Genomic DNA, 25500 nt, shown 5'->3' on the forward strand with positions numbered 1-25500 from the left:
TCTGCATCAGATCACAATCTGGTGTCTTGGAGACCACAGCCAGCTCACAGATGCTTTCAGTATGGTCCATGAAGTCACCAAAACAAAAAGAAGTTGGACTATATGGCCTGGATTTTCGGCAACTCTTAGTCAGCATTTCCACAAGGCAACAGTAAGCTGATGCTGAATGCTAGCTGCCCCTGTCCCAAAACATTCTTCTAGTTCTCTATTTGCCACTCGTTTATCTGGATTTAGGGCATATTCCCCACCCTCACCAATCCCAAAGATTTAAGAGAGTTTTGTTTCCAAATGCTGCATGTTTAGAAACCAGCTGTGGGTGAATTTTATCAGCATCTGTGGTAAGAGATTACAGGAGAGGGGACTATGGCACTTTAGTGGGACTTTTGCTGAATTACCATTTTTCCAGTGAGGAGCAGGTTTTTACTTCCTGGTGTAGGAAAAAATTTGTCACTTAAGCACTGAGCACTTGTGTGCCAGGACTGTTCTAAGATTTGCAGGGAATATTTCTAGTCATTAAAAGTTCTCTTGGAAAAATTATTCCATTCACAATAGCTATAAAAGTAAAAAAAATATTCTAGTAATAATATTTTTAAAAATTAGCTTCCCTTCTCCACCTGACACTCCCAACTCTTGTTAACGACTTACCTACTTTCTGTTTTAATAGATTTGCCTATTTTGGACATTTGGATGTTTGTTTGGGCTGTTTCTACTTTTTGGCCATTATGAATAATGCTGTTAGGAACATTTGTGTACAAGTTTTTGTGTAAACCTCTTTTCATTTCTCTTGGGTATATACTTAGAAATGAAATTGTTGGGTCATATGGTTACTCTTATGTTTAATTTTTTGAGGAACTGCCTAACCGTTTTCCAAAGTGGCCGCATCATTTTACATTCCCACCAGCACCTAAGAATACATTTAATATGAAAGGCAAAGGATCTGAAAAATTGTAAAATCTTATTGAAGGATGTAATACAAGACCTAAAATAATAGCGGTTACGGGCTGAATCTCCGTATCCCTCCAAAATGAGAATGTTGAAGTTCTACCACCCATTGTGATTATATCTGGATTAAGAAAGTAATTAAGGTAAAAATGAAATCACAAGGGCCCCGATCTGACAGGATTACTATGTCCTTATAAGAGACATCAGAGTTCTCTCTCTCTCTCTTTCCCTACTATCCCCACCCTCTGCATGTCGGCACAGAAGAAAGGCCAGGTGAGGACACAGGGAGTTGGTGGCAGTCTGCAAGAGATGAAAATAAAAAGAATTTGCTGGCACCCTAATTATGGACTTCTGGTCTCCAGAACTGAGAGAAAATAAAATTTTGTTGTTTAAGCCAGACTGTATTTTGTTATGGCTTCCAGAGGATACTAATACAACAGCTATAATGCAATTCCAATCAGAATCTCAATTAGGGTTTTATTTTCAGGGAGGGTGAAGAAAGAAAAAGGTGAAATTAAAATAAAATTCTTAGTCTAAATGGAAAATGTACCAAAATAGCCAGTAAATAAATATAATCATACTATAAAGGTAGTCAAATCAAGATGGTCCAGGCAAAGAACACCTAAGTCACCAGAACAGACTGGGAAGACCGGAAATAGATTCCAATACACACAAATATTTAATATAACAAAAGTAATGTTTCAACCCGGTGGAGAAAGTGGTTTATTTAACAACTAGCTACTAATATTTGAAGTAATTGGCTATCCCTCTGAAAGGAAAAGGTGAGTCCCTATTTCTTTCCATAAGCCAAAATAAATCCCAGCTGAATTAGACAACATGTGATCTACATATAGGATACCCAGAAATTTAAAATGACATACCCTACTAAAAAATTACTTTTTTCCTATGGCCAAAAGATAGATATAGTATACAAAGACAGCAGAGCTGGAAAAATCACTTGCAATACAGGTGAAATTAATTCAGTTCACAAACACTGATAAGAGCCCAGGAAAATGCTAAATACTGGTTTATCTGCAGAAGAGATAACCCAAAGATTGAGTCAGCAGAGTTACAGACAATGCCTACCATTTGCTCACAAGGAGGTAAGAGAAAGAAAACTTATATACCTGGCAGGAACTAAAGTATTACTGCCTTTGGGGAAAACAATCTGGTATCATCCCTTAAAAACACACATAACTTTCAATCTAACAATCTCACTCCTGAGAGACTAGCTTGTAGAAATAAAAGCATTATAATAAGGCTGTAGAGACAGCAATATTTGAAGAGAAAAACAGTGATGGTAGTCAACAGGGAACTGGTAGAAAACACTCCCCATACATATTTAGTTTTGCATGCAATCAGAAAATACACACTAGGTTATTAATCTAGGTGTGAGGGTGGATTAAAGCCAGGGGGAAAGAGGGAGACAAAAAGGCCTTAAATCTGCATCCTGGTCAGTTTCTTCCCACTGTATCAGTGTTTCTCAGACAGGATCTCCTGGCATTTTGGGTGGACCAACTCTTCATTGGGTAGGGCTGTCCCTTTTCATTATGGAGCACTCAGTGCAGCTCCCAGTCCTTGAAACCACTCATTCCAAATATCTCCCTGCCCACAGGTCCAGATGCCCTATCCCACTGAGAACCACTGCCATCTACATACACTGTTTACTGGAAATAGCAGAAACCACCTGGCCCTTTACAACCACTATGTGTTCCCTCAAGTGTTCTCTGCACTCCTGATGTACACCTCACCTTACACCCCTTGTCTGACTACCACATACGACCAACAATGCTTCAAGATTTGCCTTACCTACTGGCCCTAATGGAACTGCTAAATCGAAAAAGCATTCAACTCCTACATGCCAACAAGTACCATTCTGCCTGTGAACAGTTGAGTGAACAACACAAAAAAAGAAAATGCAGGAAAATTTTATTCAGGGAATGCAACTCCTAGAGCTTCTGGTTAACCTTTCTGATGACAAAAGTAAGTCCATCTCATTTAATCTTACACTCATTGTGCAAAGCTGGTATTCTCATTTTACAGATGAGGGGATGGAAGCTCATATATGATTTTTAAAAACTAGATCTAATGATGGGTAGCAGAGCTGGGATTCGAATTCAAATTTATCCCTTCCATAAACAGCAGCGATCGGACCAGGGACCTCCTAGTGGCCTGATTTCCTTAGCACACAATAAGAATAAGAACATGCCCAAACAAGGTTAAGCCCTCAGCTGAAGTCTTCATTGTCCCTGCATCATTCTGGTTATTCACAAACATGGAATTTCTAGAAGCTTGGCAGGATGTGCCATTACCTTCTCAGATAAACATACAGGTTTTTTGGGTACATGGAAAAGAGAGTCAGCTAGGAAAGAAGATTAAGAATAAGGAAGCCAGGCATGGGCTGGGTCAATGGTCAATCACCACAGGGAGCCAGACAGCCGCCAGAGACCCACCTGTTTCAGTGCATTCCGTGCAATTGTCTGGAATGCCTGCTCGACATTGATGGCCTCCTTGGCACTGGTCTCAAAGTAGGGAATGTTGTTTTTGCTGTAGCACCAGGCCTGCGCTCGTTTCGTGGCTACCTGGAAGAGGAAGCAGGGTGGCACATGTGTTCATTAGAAGCAGTTGGCACTGATTCAATCCTTCCCAGGAAAGATTATCATCCCTAGTCTACAAGTAGCACAGGTGAGAAAACACACTTCAGGCATGAGGATGTGCAGCGGGTAGGGATGGAGAGAGACCTGTTGCTAATGCATAGTATAGCTAGGATTCAAACCCAAAGCCCATTCTCTGTCCACAACCCATGGCTTTTGACACTTAGCTACAAAAAGTTGCTTGTGAAGGGAATAAGAAGCCATCCCAGGAAGAGGTCCCAGGCACAGGAAATTCCAGACAGCTTGGTCTTAAGGTTTGCAGTCCCTTTCCCATTACTGTTAATGTTACATCACCTGTGCCAGACACCACATGCCAAAGAATTCTGCAGCTCTCAACAACACCCCTGCCTCTTATATCCTAATTCCTTCCCTTTCCCCAGTCCATTTTCAGGTACAAGAGCAGGACTATCACTTAGGAAAGAGAGTAAAAGAGATCATTGGTCAGAAATAAACCTAGCTATAATTAAGAAAAAGTCTATTTTCCCAAGAGAAATGCCATTTAAAAATAAACCAAAGTAATTTCATGAAAAACTCAAAGCAATTTTCTGTACCAATGAAGATCCAGGCAGGTCCTTGAGGCAGTGGGAGAGCACTTAAAAATGACAAAATCTAATTCCTTTAAGTGCAGAAAGGGAACTGAGGCTCGGAGGTCAAAGGCAACATCACAGCCAACTGGGGCAGCATTGGGACTTAAACCAGGTCTCCTGGGCCCTTGTCCTTAAAGGCTACTGGTCTGAAGGTAGTTCACACTCTCATGTGCAAATACTAGAAAAATTTTTGGCTTAGCACAGAACCCTTCAAATTCACATGGTACCTTAGAAGCAGGTGTCTCTCAAAGGAGAGGAAAATAACAATGGGACAATTGGAAAGCCACCATTTCCTAAGCTCCTCGTGGGTGCCAGGGCTTTCAAGTGCACTGTTACCTGATCCCAGAGTGTTCTCATGATATAAATGAAGACTCAGAGTCTAAAAAATATTTCTATACTAATATTAAGAATGCATGAGCCAGGCTTTAAATTCAATCCTTCTTTTATTTATTATTTTTTTGTTAATCCTCACCCAAGGATATTTTTTCCATTGATTTTTAGAGAGAATAGAACCAGGGAGGGGGAGGGGAGGGAGGGAGGAAGAGAGAGATTAGTTGCCTCTCACACACACCCCAACCAGGGCAGGGGATCAACCTGCAACCACATGCCCTCAACAAGGAATCAAACCCGTGACCCTTGGGTGCCGTGAGATGACACTCTAACCACTGATCCACAATTCTGCCTTTAAATCCAAAATACCACACAGCCTCAAGTCAAAGTATTTCACTGGACAGACCATGGGGGTGGCCAATATAGGCAGCACCACAGAATGGACTTGTTGCTTTGCTGGCATGACTTCAAAGGGAATACCACTGCACACTTCACTGTACCCGTTTTACCATAGGGGAAGCCAACATAGTATGCCTTTACAAAGTTAGAGAACAAGTCCCCATCCAAGGACTGAGCGTGTAACTCATTAGCTATCCCTTCCCTCCACTCCCACCACGGGGGCTCACACAGACATATTAGATACTTATCTTTGTGACATGTGGCATTATATCAATCAAAGCTAAAAACAGCACCTGTCAACTCCAACTTAGCTGTCACTTTTAAAAGAAGGCCTTTTCTATGACCCAACAGCCATAACCTACATGAGGGTAGGTTCATAAGCCTCCACATTTATGATTCACACCATCTTTAACACTTACTTGTCTGTTTTCAAGGTCAATCTTATTTCCCAACACCACGAAAGGAAAGTTTTCAGGATCCCGAGGACTGGCCTGGATGAGAAACTCATCTCTCCAACTATCAAGGGTTTTGAACGTGTTGGGGGCAGTCACATCAAATACCAGAACACAGCAGTCTGCACCTCTGTAGAAAGCCACACCAAGAGACTGGAACCGTTCCTGTCCTGCTGTATCCCAGATCTGTAAGAGACAAAACATTATTCCTTGGGGTGAGAGCACCAGGAGTGAGGGGAGGCCAGAGAAAATGAGATGGATTACAGGGCCACCCAAAGACAAGCAACTTTAGCCTTCAGGAAACAGATTTCACCACCGGAGTATCCACAACAACCCTGACAAATAGCACATATGTGAATACATGTGTCTAAGAGGAATGACAATGAGTTTGAACTCTGGGATCCTAGAAAAAATTTTTTTAATCTTGATCCAGGTGGTAGTCGCATTGGTAGACATTTATGTAAAATTCACACATAGACTAAATTATGTACTCTGGGAACTTTCTGGTGGGCAACAGAAATATAGGGAAATGATTTCTCACTAAATTGTATATATAAATCTCTGCATTTTACTACATATAGTTTATCTAAAACAAATCAGTATGTTTTATTTATACTTCAAATAAAAAACAAAGCAAAGAAACAACCCTGACAGGGACATAAAGAAAAAGACAACAGAAACACATTCTAGAGTACAGATGAAAATCAGCTTTTATTTTATTTTATTTGTTAATCCTTATCTGAGGATATTTCCCTACTGATTTTTATAGAAAGTGGAAGGGAGGGAGGGAGAGAGAGAAACATCGATGCAAGAGAGACACATCGATCTGTTGCCTCTCACATGACCCCGACTGGGGCCAGGGATCGAACCAGCAACCCAAGTACGTGCCCTCAACCGAAATTCAAACCTGCAAACCTTCAGTCCACAGGCTGCTTTAACCACTGAGCCAAACCAGTACTAGTGACCAGCTCAAAGAACTATGTATCATTCATTGCCATGTTAGGTTCAAGAGCAAGGATGGATTTCCTCACTGACCTAGATCTCTAACAGGGCCACCCTGGTCAGCCTGGAGAGATGACTAGGTGTTCTGAGGAATGGTCTGACACCCCCCAGCAAGCCAGTTGGTTCAAAAAGAGTGGCTGGGTCAGAAGCCCCATGCAGTTACTTCCAGCTGACATGGGTCTTCAACTGTTGGATTCACAGTCTGTTTGCTGGGAAACCACTTAGGAAGACATGAAAACATGGACTGACCTAACCCAAATAAATTCCAACTTTATATATCCAAACCACCAGCTAACTCCTCCAAAGGCCCAGGGTTCAAACCAAAACAGAATATGGACTGGGCAACTACAGTGTTATATCCAGAAACAGATTTTGCAGAAGGGTGGTCGAGCTCTTCTGTGAAGCCGTTCTTAGTCAGTCCTGCCTCCCTGTGATCCAGGAGGAACATGTCAACTACACCCAGGTCACACATCAGTTCAGGTGGTTAAAGCCTCATTATATAAAATGAGGGTATGATGTTTGGTTAAAAAAACGTAAATATGCATAAATGTAATAAAGTAGGACACAGCCATATTACAGGATCCACATTTCTTTATTACTATCAAGCTAAACAAAGCTCATGTCTTATTTTAAGTACCTACACTGTGGGGTTTTATGTAGCTGAAACATTATACCACACATCACTCTATAAGTTCTCTCATATCACTCTTTTGCCCCGCAAAACACCACAGCACTTGCATCAGCAACAATTTGAATCTTTACTGTTGCTCAACAAACTCGGAAAACAAACTCAGCAAACAATTGTATTCCTGTTTTTCACAAAAAGACTGCTGCCAATTTTCCATAATTATAAGTATCTCAAAAATAAACATGAATATACAGAGCCTTTTCTGTATTTCAGATTGCTTCTTTAGGATGGAATCCCAAGAGGAGAACTATGTAAGAACTCTTGGGTGGAAGCAGATGGGTATCTGGAACTCAGATATACAGAGAAGGCAAAGTAAAAAAATTTTTTAAAAAGCTGAAATGTTGGAACAGGGTTATTCTTAGCAAGTTTCCAAAATTAATTTAACTTCAAATTTAGAAAAAAAGTTCTATGGCTGTGATCTCTTTAAATTTTTAATATTTTAGCCCAGCTGATGTGGCTCAGTGGTCAACCCATGCACCAAGAGATTGCCATTTTGACTCCCGGTCAGGGCACATGCATAGCTTGTGGGCCAAATCCCCAGTGGAGGGCATGCAGGAGGCTGCCAGTTGATGTTCTCTCTCAGCGATGTTTCTGTCTCTTCCCCCTTCTTCTTTCCACTCTCTAAAAAAATAAAGAAAAAAAATTTTAATATTCTAACTGAAACATTTTATTTTTTTACATTCAAAATGCACCTACTACTCAAATGTAAAAAATACTAACATTGTCATTTTAATGTCAGTTTTTTAAAGTTAACCCTTCCTCACAGCATTCCTTTTCCTTCCTCTACAGAAGTAGCTCCTGAACCTAAGTAGTATGATCATGTACATCTTATTTGCAACTTGCTTTTTTTATTTTCCATAAGTTAAACACTATGTAGTATTCCATTGTCTTAATATACCACACTTTATTCCCTAGTCATCTGAGATATTTGCAGTTTTCGTTATTATACACAAGGCTGCAATGAACATTCTTACTACACTTCTCTTCTTGTGCTCACAGATAATTTTCTCTAGAATTGCTAGATTGCACAAGCTCAACACTGGAAAGCAAAATGGTAGTATTAAGCCTTGGCCAGGTAGCTCAGCTGGTAAGAACATCATCCCAATATACCAAAGTTGCGGGTTCAATCCCCCAGTCAGGGCACATACAAGAATCAAAAGAATCAACCAGCTCAGTTGGTGTGCCTCAGTGGTTGAGTATTGACCCATGCACCAAGAGGTCGCTGGTTCGATTCCCGGTAAAGGCATATGCCCATGTTGTGGGCCCAATCCCCAGTGGGGGGCATGCAGGAGGTGGCAGAAGAATACATAAATTAGTGGAAAAACAAATCAATGTCTTTCTCTCTCTAAAAACGATTTTAAAAAATAAAAAAAGGTAGTCTCTATTTAAAAAAAGCTGCACTAATACATTCCCACCACCAGCTTAAGAATATTCTAGTGAAAACCTGTAATAACTTTGGTAAGTCAAGGTCTGAATATTTTCTACATGATGGGCTATGCTTCTAACATGCCATGATAGTTCTTATAGTTCTATAAGATGCCCTTATAGTTCTATTGATAATTTTACAGTATATGTTGCTGCTTAGGATCAACAATTTCAAATGAAATCTGAAATTTGAAATGGATTTTATTTTAAATCTATTTGAGTTGTTAGTGCTGTCTTAAAGGCTTGGGCTAGGTTTTCTTTTTCTCTTCCTCTAGAAAGATCACTTTACAACAAATACATATGGTTTCTTAAGTGATGCAAAGCCATAATGCCTTTGTCTGTGATATTCCCATATGAAATGATTTCCAACAAGCTTTTTTGTAAATTTTCAAGTATGCTAAGTCTATCTAGTCATCCTATAGGCTCTCCATGTGATTAAATCTAATGCTCATGATACAAGAGCCAGTGGGGCCCTGGCCAGTTTGGCTCAGCGGTTAGAGCGTTGGCCTGCAGTCCAGAGAGACCCGGGTTCGGTTCCCGCCAAGGGCACGTACCTCAGTTGCAGTTTGTCCCAGGCCCTGGTTGGGTTGTGTGGGTGGCAGCCACTCGATGTGTCCCTTTCACATCAATGTTTCTCCCCCCCTCCTTCCTCTCTCTCCCTCCCACTCTATCTAAACAAAGAAATGGAAAAATGTCCTTGGGTGAGGATAAAAAAAAAAAAGCAAGCCAGTGGGATCAACCATCTGAATCTTGCATTTATCCAGAGGGCCAATTAGGGGGTTGCTGTAGTCCTGCCTGGTCATGGCAGCTCACCATGATCCCACAGCACAGTAGTCACTTGGAACCTGCCCTGTTGGGGCTGACATCCCTGATGTGTTCATGATCTGCTTTATTAAACACTAATCAAGGGTCTGGAGTCACATGACAATGGGTTTAAGTCTTACAGTTTAAGCCAGAACATTTCCCAAGAGCATCACTTGATAGGAAGGGAGGAAAGGAAGGAGGAACAAATAGAGCGAGCTTCCCCTGTGCCTAAAGCAGCACTAACCTGCCCTATCGGCCTTTTATTATTTATTTTCTTTAGAGAAAGAGTGAAACATCAACGTGAGAGCAAAACATCGATCACCTGTCTCCTCCACTCCCCCTACCCAGGATCGAGCCTGCAACCCTTTGGTGCACGAAACAATGCCCAACCAACTGAGCCATACCAGCCAGGGACCCATCAGCCTTTTAAATCTGCAAATGCCTGAAGTACAGTCACTAAACATTAAGAGGTTTCTACTGAGAGTTGTTTAAGTCATCCACCAGATTCTCTGTCCAATGGACACTATTATGCGTTATCAACATTTTTTCCTGGTCTAAAGTGTTTTCTTTAAAATTTAGGAATCTGCCCTGGCTGGTTTGGCTCATGGACCAATGAGTTGTGGGTTTGATCCCAGCCAAGGGCACGTGCTTCATTTGCGGTTTATCTCCAGCTCTGGTCGGGGTCATGCAGGAGGCAACCAATTACATTGACGTCAGTGGTGGAGCATCGACCCATGCACCAAGAGATCGCCAGTTCGATTCCCAGTCAGGACACATGCCCAGGTTGTGGGCCCAATCCCCAGTGGGGGGCATGCAGGAGGCAACCAATCGATGTTCTCTCTCATTGATGTTTCTATCTCTCTCTCCCTCTCAGTTCCTCTCTCTAAAATCAATAAAGGAAAAAAAAAACTTTTTAAAACATAAAATTTAGGAGTCTTGTTAATCGAATGTTTAATTTAATGTGGTCTCCTATTGATCTTTCTGACTTGTGCTTTCTCTATTTTAAAAGCTTAAGGTAAATAAAAGACTCTGTATTTTCATTTCTCAAGTTTTCATTTTGTATTTTTGCTATCCAGGTCTTGAACCCTCTGACTATTCCCCACCTAAATGGAAAGCCACTGGCCCAGGCTTGTTGACTGTGTAACCCCTCCTCTTTTCCCTAACCTTCTTTGAAGCCTGCTCTCTATCCATGTCTTCCTAGATATGCCCTGCTTCTGTGTTCTTGCTCCCTTGATCTGTGTATCTGTGACACTATCACACTATTTACAATACTATGGGTTCATAATCAATTGCGTTTAAAATTTTCATGCATACTTGACTCCAACTCATTTTTTAAAAAATCTTTGTTTATTTTTCAATTACAGTTGTTGACATACAATATTATATTAGTTTCAGGTGGAAATCCCAGTGATTAGGTATTATAAAACTTAATAAAACTTAAGTGATCATCCCAAAAAATCTCATACCCATCTGGCACCATGCATAGTTATTAGAATATTATTAACTATATTCTCTATGCTATACACTACACCCCCATGACTACACTATAACTACTCATTTGTACTTCTAAATCACTTCACCTTTTTCACCCATTCCCCCCAATCCCCTCCCTTCTGGCTACTGTCAAAATGTTCTCTGTATCTATGAGGCTGTTTCTTTTCTGCTTGTGTATTTATTTTGATTTTTAGATTCAATTATCAATAGATATGTGGTCCTTGCTTTTCATTACTTTAAATATTTCTTGCCACTCTGTTCTGGCCTGCAAAGATTCTGTTGAGAAATCAAATGAGTCTTAGGGGAGTTCCATTGTAGGTGACTAAGTGCTTTTCTCTTGCTTCTTTTAAGATTCTCTCTTTGTCTTTAACCTTTTGCATTTTAATCATGATGTGTCTTGGTTTGGGCCTCTTTGGGTTCATCTTGTTTGAGACTCTCTGTGCTTCCTGGTCTTGTATGTCTATTTCCTCCACCAAGTTAGAGAATTTTCTGTCATCATTTTTTCAAATAGGTTTTCAATTTCTTGCTCTCTTCTCTTTCTGACATCCCCATGATGTGAAGGTTGATATGCTTGAAGTTTTCCCAGACACACACCTTACACTAACTTTATATTTTTGGATTCTTTTTACTTTTTGCTGTTCTGATTCGGGGTTTTGCTTCCTTATATTCCAAATCACTGATTTCATTCTCAGAGTCATCTACTCTACTGTTGATTTCCTGTAAATTATTCTTCATTTCAATTAGTGTAGCCTTCATTTCTGACTGTTTTTTGTTTTAATAGTTTCTGTGTCCTTTTTTCATGCTGCTGAAGTTCTCACTAAGCTCCTTGAGCATCCTTATAACTATTTTTCTGAACTCTGTATCTGGTAGTTTGCTTGTTTCCATTTCATTTAATTCTTTTTCTGGAGATTTCTCCTATTATTTCATTTGTGACATGTTTATTTGTCTCTGTATTTGGGAGGCTTCCCTGTGTGTGTATGTTTCTGTATATTAGACAGAGCTGCTATGTCTCCCAGACTTGGTAGAGTGACCTTGTGTAGTAACTTTCCTGTAGGCCCCAGTGGCTCAGCCTCCCAAGTCACCTGAGCTGGGCACTCCAGGTGTGCCCCTGTGTGGGCTGTGTGCACTGTCCTATTGTAGTTAAACCTTGCTGGGAGGAACTGACCTCTACACCAATCAGCTGTGAGGACCAGCTGCGAATACTGCTGAAGAGCTGCCATATAGGAGCTGACCCTATGGAGGAGGATTTACTTCAGTGGGGCTTTGGTGTTCACCCAGTCTATGCCATGAGTGTGTCACTCATAGAGGTAGTAGGGTTGTAATCTGGCATGGTCTGAAGCTGATCACCAGGTGTACTGGCTCTGGGGTCTCCCAAGAGATGCCAAGCCAGTCAATGCCTGTGCCCTGTCTGGGGCCACCCAGCACAAGCTATAGAGTGATCAGAAGATGGCTGCTACTTGTGTTGAGCTTGGAAATGCCCAGGAGAGGCCAAGCAATGAACAAACGCAGGCTGTTGCTAGTACCAGGCCTGGGGCCACTTAGTGGGAGATGCAGGGCACACCGAGGCCAGCTGCTGCTTGTTGAGAGATTTTAGAAAAGTCTGAAGCATGAGCTAAGATAGGTCATTTATATGGAAAAGCCACTTGGATGAGCCTGCAAGCTGAGTGAGATAGAGTCTCAGGGAATCACCAGGGCAGGGTAAACAGTATGAGCCAGATTGATGGAGACTCAGATGTGGTACCTGCCTATTGGCTCTGTGGTGTGAAAGTTCAGCAAAGGAATAATGGCTTCTGCCAGCACTATTTTTGGGAGAAATCTGTTCCCCACTCCAGTTCTTGCCCTAATGCCAGAAAAATTAGATCCTCCTGTATGTGCCTGGTTCCTTTCAAGCTGCCCTAACGCTGGAGCTCAGAGAGAGTGAGTCCAAGTAAGTCCGTGCATGGGCCCTTTAAGAGGAACTGCCTGAGCCCTAGCCAGTTTGGCTCAGCGGTTAGAGCGTCAGCCTGCGGACCAGAGAGTACTGGGTTTGGTTCCCACTAAGGGCACGTACCTCGGTTGCAATTCATCCCTGGTCCCTGTTGGGGTCGTGTGGGTGGCAGCCAGTTGATCTGTCTCTCTCACATAGCTGTTTCTCTCTTTTCCTCCCTCTCTATCTGAAGATAAATGCAGAAAAATGTCCTCGGGTGACAGTTAAAAAAAAAAAAAAAATGAACTGCCTGGGAATCAAGCAGCCTCTGTGTTATTCAGGCACAATCCCCAGACACAGGGACTTCTCTTCCTGGCACTGAAATCCTGGGCCGAAGGGTCTGGTGTGGGACCAGGATACCTCGCTCCTGAGGGGGGAACTCCACAGCCAAGATATCATTCCTGATTAAAAACTGGCATATCTGGTTGTGGGACGAGCCTGTTCTGTGTCTCTGCCCCTCCTACCAGTTTCTGTATGGCTTCTTCTTTAATTCCCTAGTTGTAGGACTTCCATTCAGCCATATTTCAGGCAGTTCTGAATGATGGTTGTTCTGTAGTTTAGTTGTAATTTTGATGTGGTTGTGGGATGAGGAGAGTATCACCATCTTGACACCTACAAAGTCTCCATCTAATGTTTAATACTGATAATTTTCTAGCTCCTTCCAGAATATAAGAAAAAATTGAAACCCACAACAGTCACTAATCTTCCTCTAACACATTAAATTACACAGTTCCAATCCTAGTTTCTTTATACTATTTTGGAAGTAACATGCTGTTAATATTAGGGTCATAATTCTAAAAATAGATACATGCATACAATTAAAATGTATCTTCTTTTTATAAATATATTTTTAAAATTAATTTTTTAGAGAGAGAGGAAAAGAGAGAGAGAAACATCGATGGGCTGCAGCCTGCATGCTCCCTATTGGGGATCAAGCCTTCAACCTGGGCATGTGCCCTGACCAGAAATCAAACTAGAACCTTTCAGTCCATGGGATGTCACTCAATCACCAGCCAGGCTCAGTTTATCTTCTTATCTCAGCCTCACCAAATGAAATCACTTTCTTTTTGCCTAAAGTACATCCTTTAGAATTTTCCTCACTAGAACTTAAGGATGTATCCTTTCATTCCTGGAAGCTATTTTCACCAGGGACAGAATATCATGCTGCCAGTTTCTTTGAGAATATATTCCATTAACTACCAATTTCCACTATTACCACCAACAATCAATGGAAATGCTGTACCATTCAAGGTCATTTTGTTCCACTGGATGTCTTTTTCTTTTAATATTTTGTTTGTTTTTTGTAATTTCATTATGATTCATGTGTATTTCTTTTTTATTTATTCTTCTTGGAATCTGGGCTTCTAGAATCTGTGGATTGGTGCTACATCAGTTCTGGAAATTCTCAGCAAATACTATCTTTGATACATTCTCCCTGAGATTGCTTAAAAATAGGTCCAATCTACTCAACTAATTCTGTTTTTACCTCTTTCATATTTCCTACCATTCTTCCTTTCAGCCCTCTTCTTATCTGCTGCTAAATGTAATCTCAAAATTTTTCATTTTGGGTTATTGTATTTTGTTTTTAGAAGTTCTATTAACCTACATGACTTGTTTAATTTTTTATAAGCAGATATGTAAGACTGCCTTATTTCTTTAAATTTCAAAAAACTCTAAAATTACCATTTCCACTGGTTCTTGCCTGTTTCTTATTTGGATTATCTTTTATTGTAAGCTGCGAAAAAGCCCCTGAAAAATATGGGAAGATTCCTCAAGATCTAGGATAATGATGCCTTTGTACAGAAATGACAATTTTCATTGACTTCGAGTCTTTTAAATGACCTGCAAAAGCACAAGGGCCAGACTTTTGTTTCAATTGCTCAGGAACACATTCTCTTTTCCACTCTTCTGAATTCCACTCAGTACCCTGTGGTTCTGCAGACACTGTTTACTCCAGAAGTGAAGCACTCCAGGACCCCAGATTACTAGTGTATGTGGGCTTCTAGTAATAATACCCCCAATTCTGATGGTCTATGCTCTGACTTCTGAATCAGCCCACAAGACCAGTAAAACAACTTGGTTCTTCAGGTCTGTTTCTCCTGGTGCAGGAAGCAGCACACAAAGTAAAATCTTCAGGTGGTACTTTACACCCAGTTCCCTAAAAGTATTCCATTTTCTTCTGCCTTCTGTTGCTACTGAGAATTCATCCATCTGTTGTTCCTTTCTAAGTCATGTCTTCTCTCTCTAGTTGCTTTTATGATTTTGTTTTTTGGTGTTCTGAGTTTCGAGTTTTCTTCAAGGCAATCTACTCAGCTCTTAGTTTATTGTTTTCTTCAGCTGTCTTGAATTTGTAGTTTAACTGTTCATTTAGTTTATTTCATTGACTATTTTTCCACTTCTTGAAGTTCTAAGTTTTCCATATCCTCCTTTTTTATAGTACCTCTTTTCATTGTGGTTTCTATTCTTTTTTCAAAAGTCTCTAGTCATTGTGAACACTTTTTGTGATACATCATTTCCTCATGTGGCTATGAGCTCATCTTCTGTCCATGGGTTATAAGTGCACCTACAGGGTGGGCTTATCTTTGCTTTTGCCAGGAGTAATAAGGTTTTTTTAAAATGTCTATTTTATTTATTTATTTAATTTATTTTTGTTACAAACGATTCTCCTTTTTTACCCCATTGACAACCTCCTCCCCATCCCCGCCCTGCCCCGTCCCCGGCTTTGTTGTCCATGTCCATTGGTTATGCATTCATGCACATAAGCTCTGTGGTTTATCTCTTCCCACCCCCCACCACCCTCTCTTCTGAGGGTTGTCAGTTTGTACACTACTTCCGTGTTTCTGGGTCTACCCTATTCCTCAGACTGTTATATTCATTATATTCCATATGTAAGTGAGATCATGTGGTATTTGTCTTTCTCTGATTGGCTTGTTGCACTTAGGATAATACTTTCCAGGCCCCTCCATGTGGTCTCAAAGGATAAGAGATGTTTCTTTCTTACAGCTGCATAGTACTCCATTGTGTTTATGTACCACACCTTTTTTATCCATTCGTCTACTGATGGACATTTGGGCTGTTTCCTGATCTTAGCTATTATAAATACTGCTGCTATGAACATGGGGTACATATATTCTTTCTGATTGGTGTTTCAGGCTTCTTAGGGTATATTCCTAGAAGCTGTATCACTGGGTCAAATGACAATTCAATTTTAATTTTTTGAGGTAACACCATATTGTTTTCCATAGTGGCTGCACGAGTCTGTATTCCGACCAGCAGTGTACTAGAGTCCCTTTTCCTCCACATCCTCACCAACACTTGTTGTTTGATGATTTGTTGATGGCGGCCATTCTGACAGGTGTGAGGAGATACCTCATTGTTGTTTTAATTTGCATCTCTCTGGTGATTAGTGATGTTGAGCATTTCTTCATATGTCTCTTGGCCATTTGTATGTCCTGTTTGAAGAGGTGTCTATTCAGCTACTCTGCCCATTTTTAAATTGGGTTCTTTGTCTTCCTTTTGTTGAGTTGTATGAGTACTCTATGTATCTTGAAAATTAACCCCTTTATCTGATATATCATTGGCAATGATGTTCTCCCATACAGGGGGTTGCCTTTCCATTTTGATGGTTGTTTCTTTTGCTGTGCAGAAGCTTTTTAGTTTGATGTAGTTCCATGTTTTCATTTTCTCCTTTGTTTCTGTTGCCTTAGGTGATGTATCAGTGAAAATTCTGCTGCGTATGATGTCCGAAATTTTGTTGCCTACATTTTCTTCAAGAATTTTTATGGATTCACGGTTCACATTTAAGTCTTTTATCCATTTTGAGTTTATTTTTGTGCAGGGTGTAAGTCGATGGTCTAGTTTCATTTTTTTGCATGTCCAATTTTCCCAACACCATTTACTAAAGAGGCTGTCGTTACTCCACTGTATGTTGTTGTCACCTCTGTCAAACATCAATTAAGCATATTGCCTTGGGTCCATATCTGGGTTCTCTGTTCTATTCCACTGGTCTATATGTCTGTTCTTGTGCTAGTACCAGGCTGTTTTGATTACAGTCACTTTGTAGTATAACCTGATATCTGGTATTGTGATCCCACCTACTTTCTCCTTCTTTTTCAAAATTGCTGTGGCTATTCGGGGTCTTTTTTGGTTCCATATGAACTTTTGAAGTATTTGTTCTAGTTCTGTGAAATATGTTGTTGGTATTTTGATGGGGATTGCATTGAATCTATATAGATTGCTTTGGGTAATATGGACATTTTAATGATATTAATTCTTCCAATCCATGAATAAGATATGTGCTTCCACTTTTTTATATCTTCCTCTATTTCTTTTTTCAATGTCCTGTAGTTTTCTGCAAATAGGTCCTTTACTTCTTTGGTTAAGTTTATTCCTAGATATCTTAATTTTTTTGCCGCGATGATAAATGGGATTGTTTTTTCAGTTTCTCTTTCTGTGAGGTCATCATTGGTGTATAAAAATGCCATCAATTTCTTGATGTTAATTTTGTATCCTACAACTTTGCCAAATTCATTTATTAAGTCTAGTAGATTTTTGATGGAGTCTTTAGGATTTTCTATGTATAATATCATGTCATTTGCAAATAATGACAGTTTTATTTCCTCCTTTAAAATTTCAATCCCTTTTATTTTTTCCTCATGTCTGATTGCTGTGGCTAAGACTTCCAGTACAATGTTAAATAACAGTGGCAAAAGTGGACATCCCTGTCTTTTTCCTGTTCTTAAGAAAAATATTTTTAGTTTTTGCCCACTGAGTATGATGTTGGCTGTAGGTCTTTCACATATGGCCTTTATTATGTCGAGATATGATCCCTGTATTCCCACATTGCTGAGTGTTTTTATCAAGAAATGGATGCTGGATTTTGTCGAATGCTTTTTCAGCGTCTATTGATATGATCGTGTGGTTTCTATTCTTCATTTTGTGTATGTGGTGTATCACATTTATTGATTTGCGAATATTGTATCAGCCTTGTATCCCTGGGATGGATCCCACTTGGTCATGGTAAATAATTTTTTTGATGTATTGCTGGATCTGATTTGCTAATATTTTGTTCAGCATTTTGGCGTCTATGTTCATCAGGGATATTGGCCTGTAGTTTTCTTTCTTCGTAGTGTCTTTTTCTGGTTTTGGAATTAGAATTATGCTGGCCACATAAAACGAGTTTGTAAGTCTTTCTCCTTCGTGAGTTTTTTGAAATAATTTAAGGAGAATGGGTGTTAGTTCTTTTTTGAATGTTCGGTAAAACTCCCCCCATGAAGCCATCTGGGCCTGGGCTTTTGTTTGCTGGGAGAGCCTTGATTACATCTTCAATTTCCTTAGTTGTTTTTGGTCTGTTCAAGTTTTCTGTATCTTCCTGGTCCAGTTTTGGGAGACTGTGTGTTTTTAGAAATTAGTCCATTTCGCTCAGATTGTCGAATTTGTTGCCATGTAATTGTTCACAGTAGCTGTTAACGTAGTAGCTGTTTAGTATTTCTGTAGTGTCTTGTCAGTTGTTACTTCTCCTGTTTCATTTCTGATTTTGTGCATTTGGGTTCTCTTTTTTTGTTTCTTTGTTGAGTCTGGCTAAGGGTCCATCAATCTTGTTTATTTTTTCGAAAAACCAAGTCTTTGCTTCATTGATCCTTTGAATTGTTGTTTTGGTCTCTATGTCATTTATGTCTGCTCTGATCTTTACTATTTCCTTCCTTGTACTTGCTCTGGGGTTTTCTTTTTGTTTGCTTTCTAATTGTTCAAGTTGTGAGGTTAGACAGTCAATTAGAACTTTTTCTTATTTCTTGAGGTAGGCCTGTAGTACTTCCCTTTCAGAACTGCTTTTGCTGCATCCCACAGATTTTGTGTTGTTGTGTGTTCATTTTCATTGGTTTCCAGGAAGTTTTTAATTTTTCCTTGATCTCCTTGGTATCCCGTTCATTGTTTAAAAACATGCTATCTAGCTTCCATGTGTTCAAATGTCTTTGCATGTTTTTGTTGCAATTGATTTCTAGTTTCATGCCACTGTGATCTGAGAAGATGCTTGATATGATTTCAGTCTTCTTGATCTTGTAGAGATTTAGTTTGTGTCCTATATGTGGTCTATCTTTGAGAATGTCCCATGTGCAGTTGAGAAGAATGTGAATTTCATGGTTTTGGGGTGTAATTCTCTATACATACCTATTAAATCCATTTGGTCTAGTGCTTCATTTAGAGTCTCTGTTTCCTTGCTAATTTTTTGTCTAGAGGATCTACCCAGTGGTGTCAATGGGGTGTTGAAGTCCCCTGCTATGATTGTATTGCTGTTGATTTCTCCTTTGAAGTCCTCCAAAAGGTTTTTAATATATTTTGGTGCTCCTATATTGGGTGCATATATGTTTATCAAGGTTATATCTTCCTGTCGGATAGATCCTTTCAATATTATGTATGGCCTTCTATGTCTCTAGTTATGGTCTTCATTTTGAAATCTGTTTTATCAGGTATGAGTATTGCTACCCCAGTTTTTTTTTTGCTTTCCATTTGCTTGGAAAAATTTTTTCCATCCCTTCACTTTCAACCTATGTGAGTCTTTTGTTGTGAGGTGGGTCTCTTGTAAGCAACATATAGATGAGTCATACTTTCTTTTTTTTTAAATCCTCACCCAAGGGCATTTTTCCATTTTTTGTTCAGATAGAGCGGGAGGGAGAGAGAGGGAGAGAAAGGGAGAGAGAGAGAGAGAGAGAAAAACATCGATGTGAAGGGACACATTGAGTGGCTGCCACCCACACGACCAACCAAGGCTGGGGACAACCTGCAACCGAGGTATGTGCCCTTAGTGGGAACCGAACCCGGGTCTCTCTGTACCGCAGGCCAACGCTCCAATGACTGAGCCAAACCGGCCGGGGGAGTCATGCTTTCTTAAACAATCAGCTACTCTGTCTTTTTCTCGGAGCATTCAGTCCATTTACATTTAAGGTGATTATTGATATGTACTTATTTAGTGCCATTTTTGTCTAGTTTGGTTATATTTTTCTTCCTATTTCTTCTACTAATTACAGCAGTCCTTTTAACATTTCCTGTAGTGCTGGTTTGGTGCTAGTGTATTCCCTTAGCCCTTTTTTGTCTGGGAAGCTTTTTATTTGACCTTCTACTTTGAATGACAGCCTTGCTGGGTAGAGTAGTCTTGGATTCAGATCCTTTTTTTTCATGGCCTTGATTACTTCATGCCATTCCCTTCTGGTATGTAGTGTTTCTTGTGAGAAGTCTGCTGAGATCCTTATGGGGTTTCCTTTGTAGGTAACCTGTTGCTTATCTCTTGCTGCTTTTAGGATTCTCTCTTTGTCTTTAATTTTTGGCATTTTAAAGCCCACACCAAGACACATAGTAATAGGGTTTGTTTTAAATTATTCCAAAGATTCGTGTGCAGAGTATAAACTCAGAATATACATATGAGTATACTGGGAATGAGATTCTCCAACAAGGAGACAAAGCCCCAAACCTATACTTCACACATAAGCATTGCCACTTTCTTTGGTTAGTGGTCTTTCCAAAGTCCTAGACAGGTGTGTGTTTGTGCATGTTTCCAAGGATATTTTCAGTTCTAGCTCCCCCACCTTGTCCAGTCACAACTCCTAACTCTGCTAATTGATAAAATTCAAGTCCCTGTTATAAAACTGCAAATCACCATGGCAGGAGCCATGGTTTATCACTACTTTCAGTTCCCTCTTCTTTCCTGTAATCTGGAAATTTTCTTAAGCTTGGTGTCTTTAAACATTAGTTATATTTTTAACATCTCTAGGTATATGTGGGGGGGAGGTGAGGAAGGGAAATTCAGAATAAATATGTCCTGAATGTGTGAGTCAAGAAAGTGTTAAGTCCTTACCCTCTGGGAGCATGTCACAGTTCAAGATCAACAGGTAAATACTTCTACCTGTAACCTGTATCATTCAAACATTTCAGTGAATCTGGTGCTTGCTAGGATTACAGTGGGATAGAATTATATATGTCTCTAGAAATTTTGTCATTTAAATATGGAAAGGAACAACTGCCATGGAGGTAGGAATTTCAAGACGTCATCTGGGCTAAAAGTAGGAGACTTCAGGAAAGGTGTATATGTGACAAAGGGGCCTCGCTGGAAGTCCAGTCTTGTGGTTTGGAAGAATAGGCAGGAATGAAGAATATTTTGTAGTCAGAATGTGAAGGCTTTCAAAAAGCCATATAAGGAATCTGTACTTTATCCTAACTGTAGAAATGGAAGCCCCTGAAAAATTAAGCTGATCCATGAAAAAAAGCAAAAACAAAACAGACTAGCTTAACAGAAACACAACTTTGGCGGCTGCAGATAGGACAGATTAAAATAACCCAGAAAAACGGAAAATACTTAAAGACTGGTGTAAGAATCTAGGAGAGAGACAAAGACTTTCGTGGCCTAAAGCACTAAGCAAGGATATTAAGAAAGGGAAAAGTTAAGACCTTTTAGAGACACAAGAAGGGACCTGTGCTAAAATTAGCAAATAAAACAAAACAAACAAAAAAACCCAGAAAGTCCAGTTAAAATTTTAGTATGTCTCATTCTATATTTGGAACATATATGATGTCTTGTATTATCTGGTAATTCTACCTGTAGTGAACAATCCATGAACATAACAGTGGAATTTAAAGAACAGGAGGAAAAAATGCCTAGACATGAAAAAAAACGTTAAGACTCAATGAACTAACAAGGCTTGGCTAGCCAAGTTGAGACATGTGCTTACCTGCATGGTAACTAGTCTGTCATCCACCATCACCTCCTTTGTCAGGAAGTCTGCTCCTATTGTGGCTTTGTACTGATTACTGAATTTCTTGTTCACATATTGGTTCATGAGTGATGTCTTACCAACTCTGAAATTGGAGAAAAACCACAAGTATAAATCAACTAGAAGGGAGTGAAACTGATTCTGATATTTGTAGCTTTGAAGAAACCTGCCTGTTGTGAAGAAGAATGAGGAACTGAGCTCACAACAGAGGGCAGACAGCAAAATTCCCAGCATTACTCATTTGAAGTTATACTTTCTCCTGGGATAAAAACACAGGGTACAGATGTGGGCCACATGTTAAAAGATGTGGGAAACACACACACACACACACACACACACACATTTTTTTTTTTTACTGATTTGAGTGACAAACAGGAAGAGAAAGAAAGAGAAAAATGGACGTGAAAGAGAAACATCGATTGGCTGCCTCCTGCACACACCCTGACCGGGGATCAAACCTGCAACCTATGTATGTGCCCTGACTAGGAATTGAACCCACAACCTTTTGGTGTACAGGATGATGCTCAAACCAATTGAACTACAATGGCCAGGGTACTGCTTGTAAATTTTGGTACAGACAATTCAGTAGGTAGAACTTTTTTTTTCCTTCCAGAAGGATGCCAGCAAATACTCTACAAAAATATCTCTGCTGCATTGGGTGCATCTCCATTTAATGATTGCTATTCAGTCCAAGACAGAAATAGTAAGAGAAAACCACTGGCTTTCAGAGATACATACATCAGCCAACCTGCTGCTTTAAAGTTTCAAATCAGAAACAGAAAAAGCACCAATATTCCACCATATCAGAATCTACCTCAAAGTGTTCTACTCCAGAGATGTTTCTCAGCAAGAAAATTAAGCAAGAGACAATGTGTGATTTTTCTTGTGATGAGGATAGTTAGGGCTGGCTAAATATAATACAAAAGCTTTCCTCAAAAGAGCACATTCATTTTCATGTACAGATGAAATGAAAATACAGATACAGCCTAAGGCAGTGGTCTCCAATCCAGGCCACTTGAACCAGAATTTCCAGGGAAACATCTGGAACAAAAGCCTGGTATTTCTTTTCAGGCAAGTCTGAGTAACACAGGCCTAAAAGCAGTAGCTTTAAATTCTGACAACACACTAGAATCACCAAGACAGTGGATGTATGTGCGTGAATGGGAGAGAAGGGGATGATGCTCTAACCAACTGGGCAATCTGGCTGGGGCCAAATACTAACTTTTAAAAGGCTATTCAGGACCCAGCCGGTGTGGCTCAGTAGGAAGGATCAACCCATGCACCAAGAGGTTGCTGGTTTGATTCCCGGTCAGAGCCAGGTTGTGGGCCAAATCCCCAGTCAGGGGGCATGCTGGAGGCAGCCAATCGATGTTCTCTCTCATTGATGTTTCTATCTCTCTCTTCCTCTCTGTTCCTCTCTCTCTAAAAATCAATAAAGAAAAAAAATTTTAAAGGATACTCTGGTGATTAAAAAAACCCAGCCAGCCCTGGCCAGTTTGGCTCAGCGGTTAGAGTGTCGGCCTGCGGTCCGGAGAGACCCGGGTTCGGTTCCCGCTAAGGGCACGTACCTCGGTTGCAGTTTGTCCCCGGCCCTGGTTGGTCGTGCGGGTGGCAGCCACTCGATGTGTCCCTTCACGTCGATGTTTCTCTCTCCCTCTCCCTTCCTCTCTCTCCCTCCCACTCTATCTGTACAAAAAATGGAAAAATATCCTCGGGTGAGGATTAAAAAAAAAACAAACAAACCCAGCCAGCGTAGAAAAATCCCTGCCTTTTGTAGATGAAAAGGGGCCACATGCTAACCTGACAAGCTCAGGGAAGGCCTGTGTGGTACCCTTGCAAACTCAAAGACCCAAAGTAACCACAAAAGATGGTCTGAAATTAAAATTTTTTTATTAATCTTCAGTGGAGGATTATTCCATTGATTTTTAGAGAGAGTTGAAAGAGGAAAGGGATGGGGGAGAGGGAAAGAAAGGAGAGAAATACTGATTTGAGAGAGGCACATTGGTTGCTTCCCGCACGTACCCCTACCTGGGCTGGGGATCAAACCCGCAACCCAGGTATGTGCCCTTGACTGGGAATCAAACTTGGCACACTGCCCTGCGGTTTGGCTCAGCGATCAGAGCATCAGCCTGTGGTCCAGAGAGACCCGGGTTCGGTTCCCGCTAAGGGCATGTACCTTGGTTGCAGTTTGTCCCGGCCCTGGTTGGGTCATGCAGGTGGCAACCACTCAATGTGTCCCTTTCACATCGATGTTTCTCTCTCTCTCTCCCTCCCACTCTATCTGAACAAAAAACAAAAAAATGTCCTCGGGTGAGGATGAAAAAAAAAAAAAGAAAACCTGAGACCCTTTGGTGGGCGGGCTGATGCTGTAACCACTGAGCAATGCTGGTTAGGGCTGTAATGAAAACTTTTTAATTAAAAGCAGTTTATGGCAGTCCTAGGCCAGCATCTTCTCTGATAAAGGTCAATCTTTACCTTAACTGATCCTGTCATCTTTTTGCATCTATGATAATATATCACATTGGCCAGGCAACATATCTTTGAAATTTCAAAGCAATTTTCCTTTTTCTGGACCCCTCAAAGCAAAACTGCTCTCTGGCAACCAAAAATTCCCTCATTGTTATTGAATTAATTGTTGAATTATTGACTGTTAACTATCCTATACCCACCTATGTAAAAGATTATGTCTATCATTTAAATTTTTATCCAATCCCAAAAGTTTCCCCGCTTTGCTTTCTCCCACCTCTCTAATCTATCATCAACAGATTTCATGTAATCTATTTATATCTCCTCTTTTTATTGTAATATATAAAATAAGATGCCTGCATGGCAGACGCCTGGCCCTCTGGGCAGGATGTTCCCAAAACTGTGGCTGTCTAGGTCCTGGGTGTACTGTGGTTCATGTTAGTCACCACGGGACGCTTAAATTCGAGGATCTCAAAGTAGGACAATATATTTGTAAAGATCCAAAAATAAATGTTACACAAGAAACAGTTAATTGTACAAACTACACAGCTCATGCTTTATATTTTGTCACACTGTTAGTCCAATTCTAGTCAGCAGAGATATTTGAAATTCCATGTTTTCCAGCACCCAACATAATTTGTAAGGATTTCAGTGGCAATGAAACACATTTTACTGGGAAAAAAGTTGGTTTTATGAAGCCCAAATCTTGCTGAAATGTAAATGGCTATTCATATAAAGTGGCTGTTACCTTGGATTCCCTGCCTTGGGTTTGTTAAAGTTTTGCAAAATTGGTAGCCTAACTGACGTCATTCTTATTTCAATGCAGATTGTTGGACCTTCATGTGGAGGCAGTTACATTATAGATTATTATGGAACTAGACTTACAACAGTGAGTATTACTAAAAAGAAACAAATTCGGCCATGATTTTAATAGTGAACTCTCAATATGTCGATTTCCAGATTTTCCTTTTCCTTTCTTCACATATCATTTTATGAATTCTATATAATTTTCTGTTGTTGATGTTTTTATTTTGTTTTACTTGAAAGCATTTTATTCTGAGATTTATTTAATAGGACTTCCTTTGAGAGCTGCATAATAATAGTCTCTATGGGATAGATATATATTATTATATTCTGCAATGTGTTTTCTAAAGGCAAGTTGACACTTGTCATTTTTGCTTCTGAAAAATACAAGTATGGCTTACTCACTAAATAAATAAATAAATAAATAAATAATAATAATAAAAAAAAAAATCAGATGCAAAACTACCATTCTCTGGAGCATTATCTCAATCCGCTGAAGTTTTGCTTCCTAGCAATTGTTGACAGTTTTGGCTAAAATAAACTCACAACAATTCTTCACAGGTTTGAATTCTTCTTACATTGACACTTTTTAAGGGAAGGGCAGAGATCTTTGAAATAAGGAAGCACATCTGCATTTATGATTATTAATTTATTTTTAGCCTTCAGTAGGTCTAAGCTTTCATAGGTCACTTCAGAAGGCCAAGTCTAAAAAACCTCCTACCGAA

At 40.0% G+C, this 25500-nt stretch overlaps 1 protein-coding gene and 1 long non-coding RNA gene across 7 annotated transcripts in view; one reads left to right on the forward strand and one right to left on the reverse strand.

The window, feature by feature from the left end:
• LOC118618124 overlaps nt 1-5457 on the forward strand; it is a 29578-nt gene extending 24121 nt beyond the window's left edge. Inside the window, exons 4-5 of the long non-coding RNA XR_004957012.1 lie at nt 2558-2925; nt 5347-5457. This is a non-coding gene — a long non-coding RNA (uncharacterized LOC118618124). The remainder of the gene's footprint in view (nt 1-2557; nt 2926-5346) is intronic.
• RAB7A (RAB7A, member RAS oncogene family) overlaps nt 1-25500 on the reverse strand; it is a 90178-nt gene that overhangs the window by 1697 nt on the left and 62981 nt on the right. For 5 of the 6 annotated variants that reach the window (XM_036244041.1, XM_036244044.1, XM_036244043.1 and 2 more), the window contains 3 exons: nt 21464-21590; nt 5332-5550; nt 3396-3524 (listed from right to left, as the gene is read on the reverse strand). In XM_036244041.1, the coding sequence (XP_036099934.1) occupies nt 3396-3524; nt 5332-5550; nt 21464-21590 (475 nt within the window). Of the gene's footprint in view, nt 1-3395; nt 3525-5331; nt 5551-21463; nt 21591-21675; nt 21783-25500 lie in introns of those variants that run through there. The other variant, XM_036244045.1, reaches the window with a different exon arrangement.

The sequence above is a fragment of the Molossus molossus genome, unplaced genomic scaffold, assembly GCF_014108415.1.
Source record: "Molossus molossus isolate mMolMol1 unplaced genomic scaffold, mMolMol1.p scaffold_m16_p_6, whole genome shotgun sequence".
Lineage (NCBI taxonomy): Eukaryota > Metazoa > Chordata > Mammalia > Chiroptera > Molossidae > Molossus > Molossus molossus.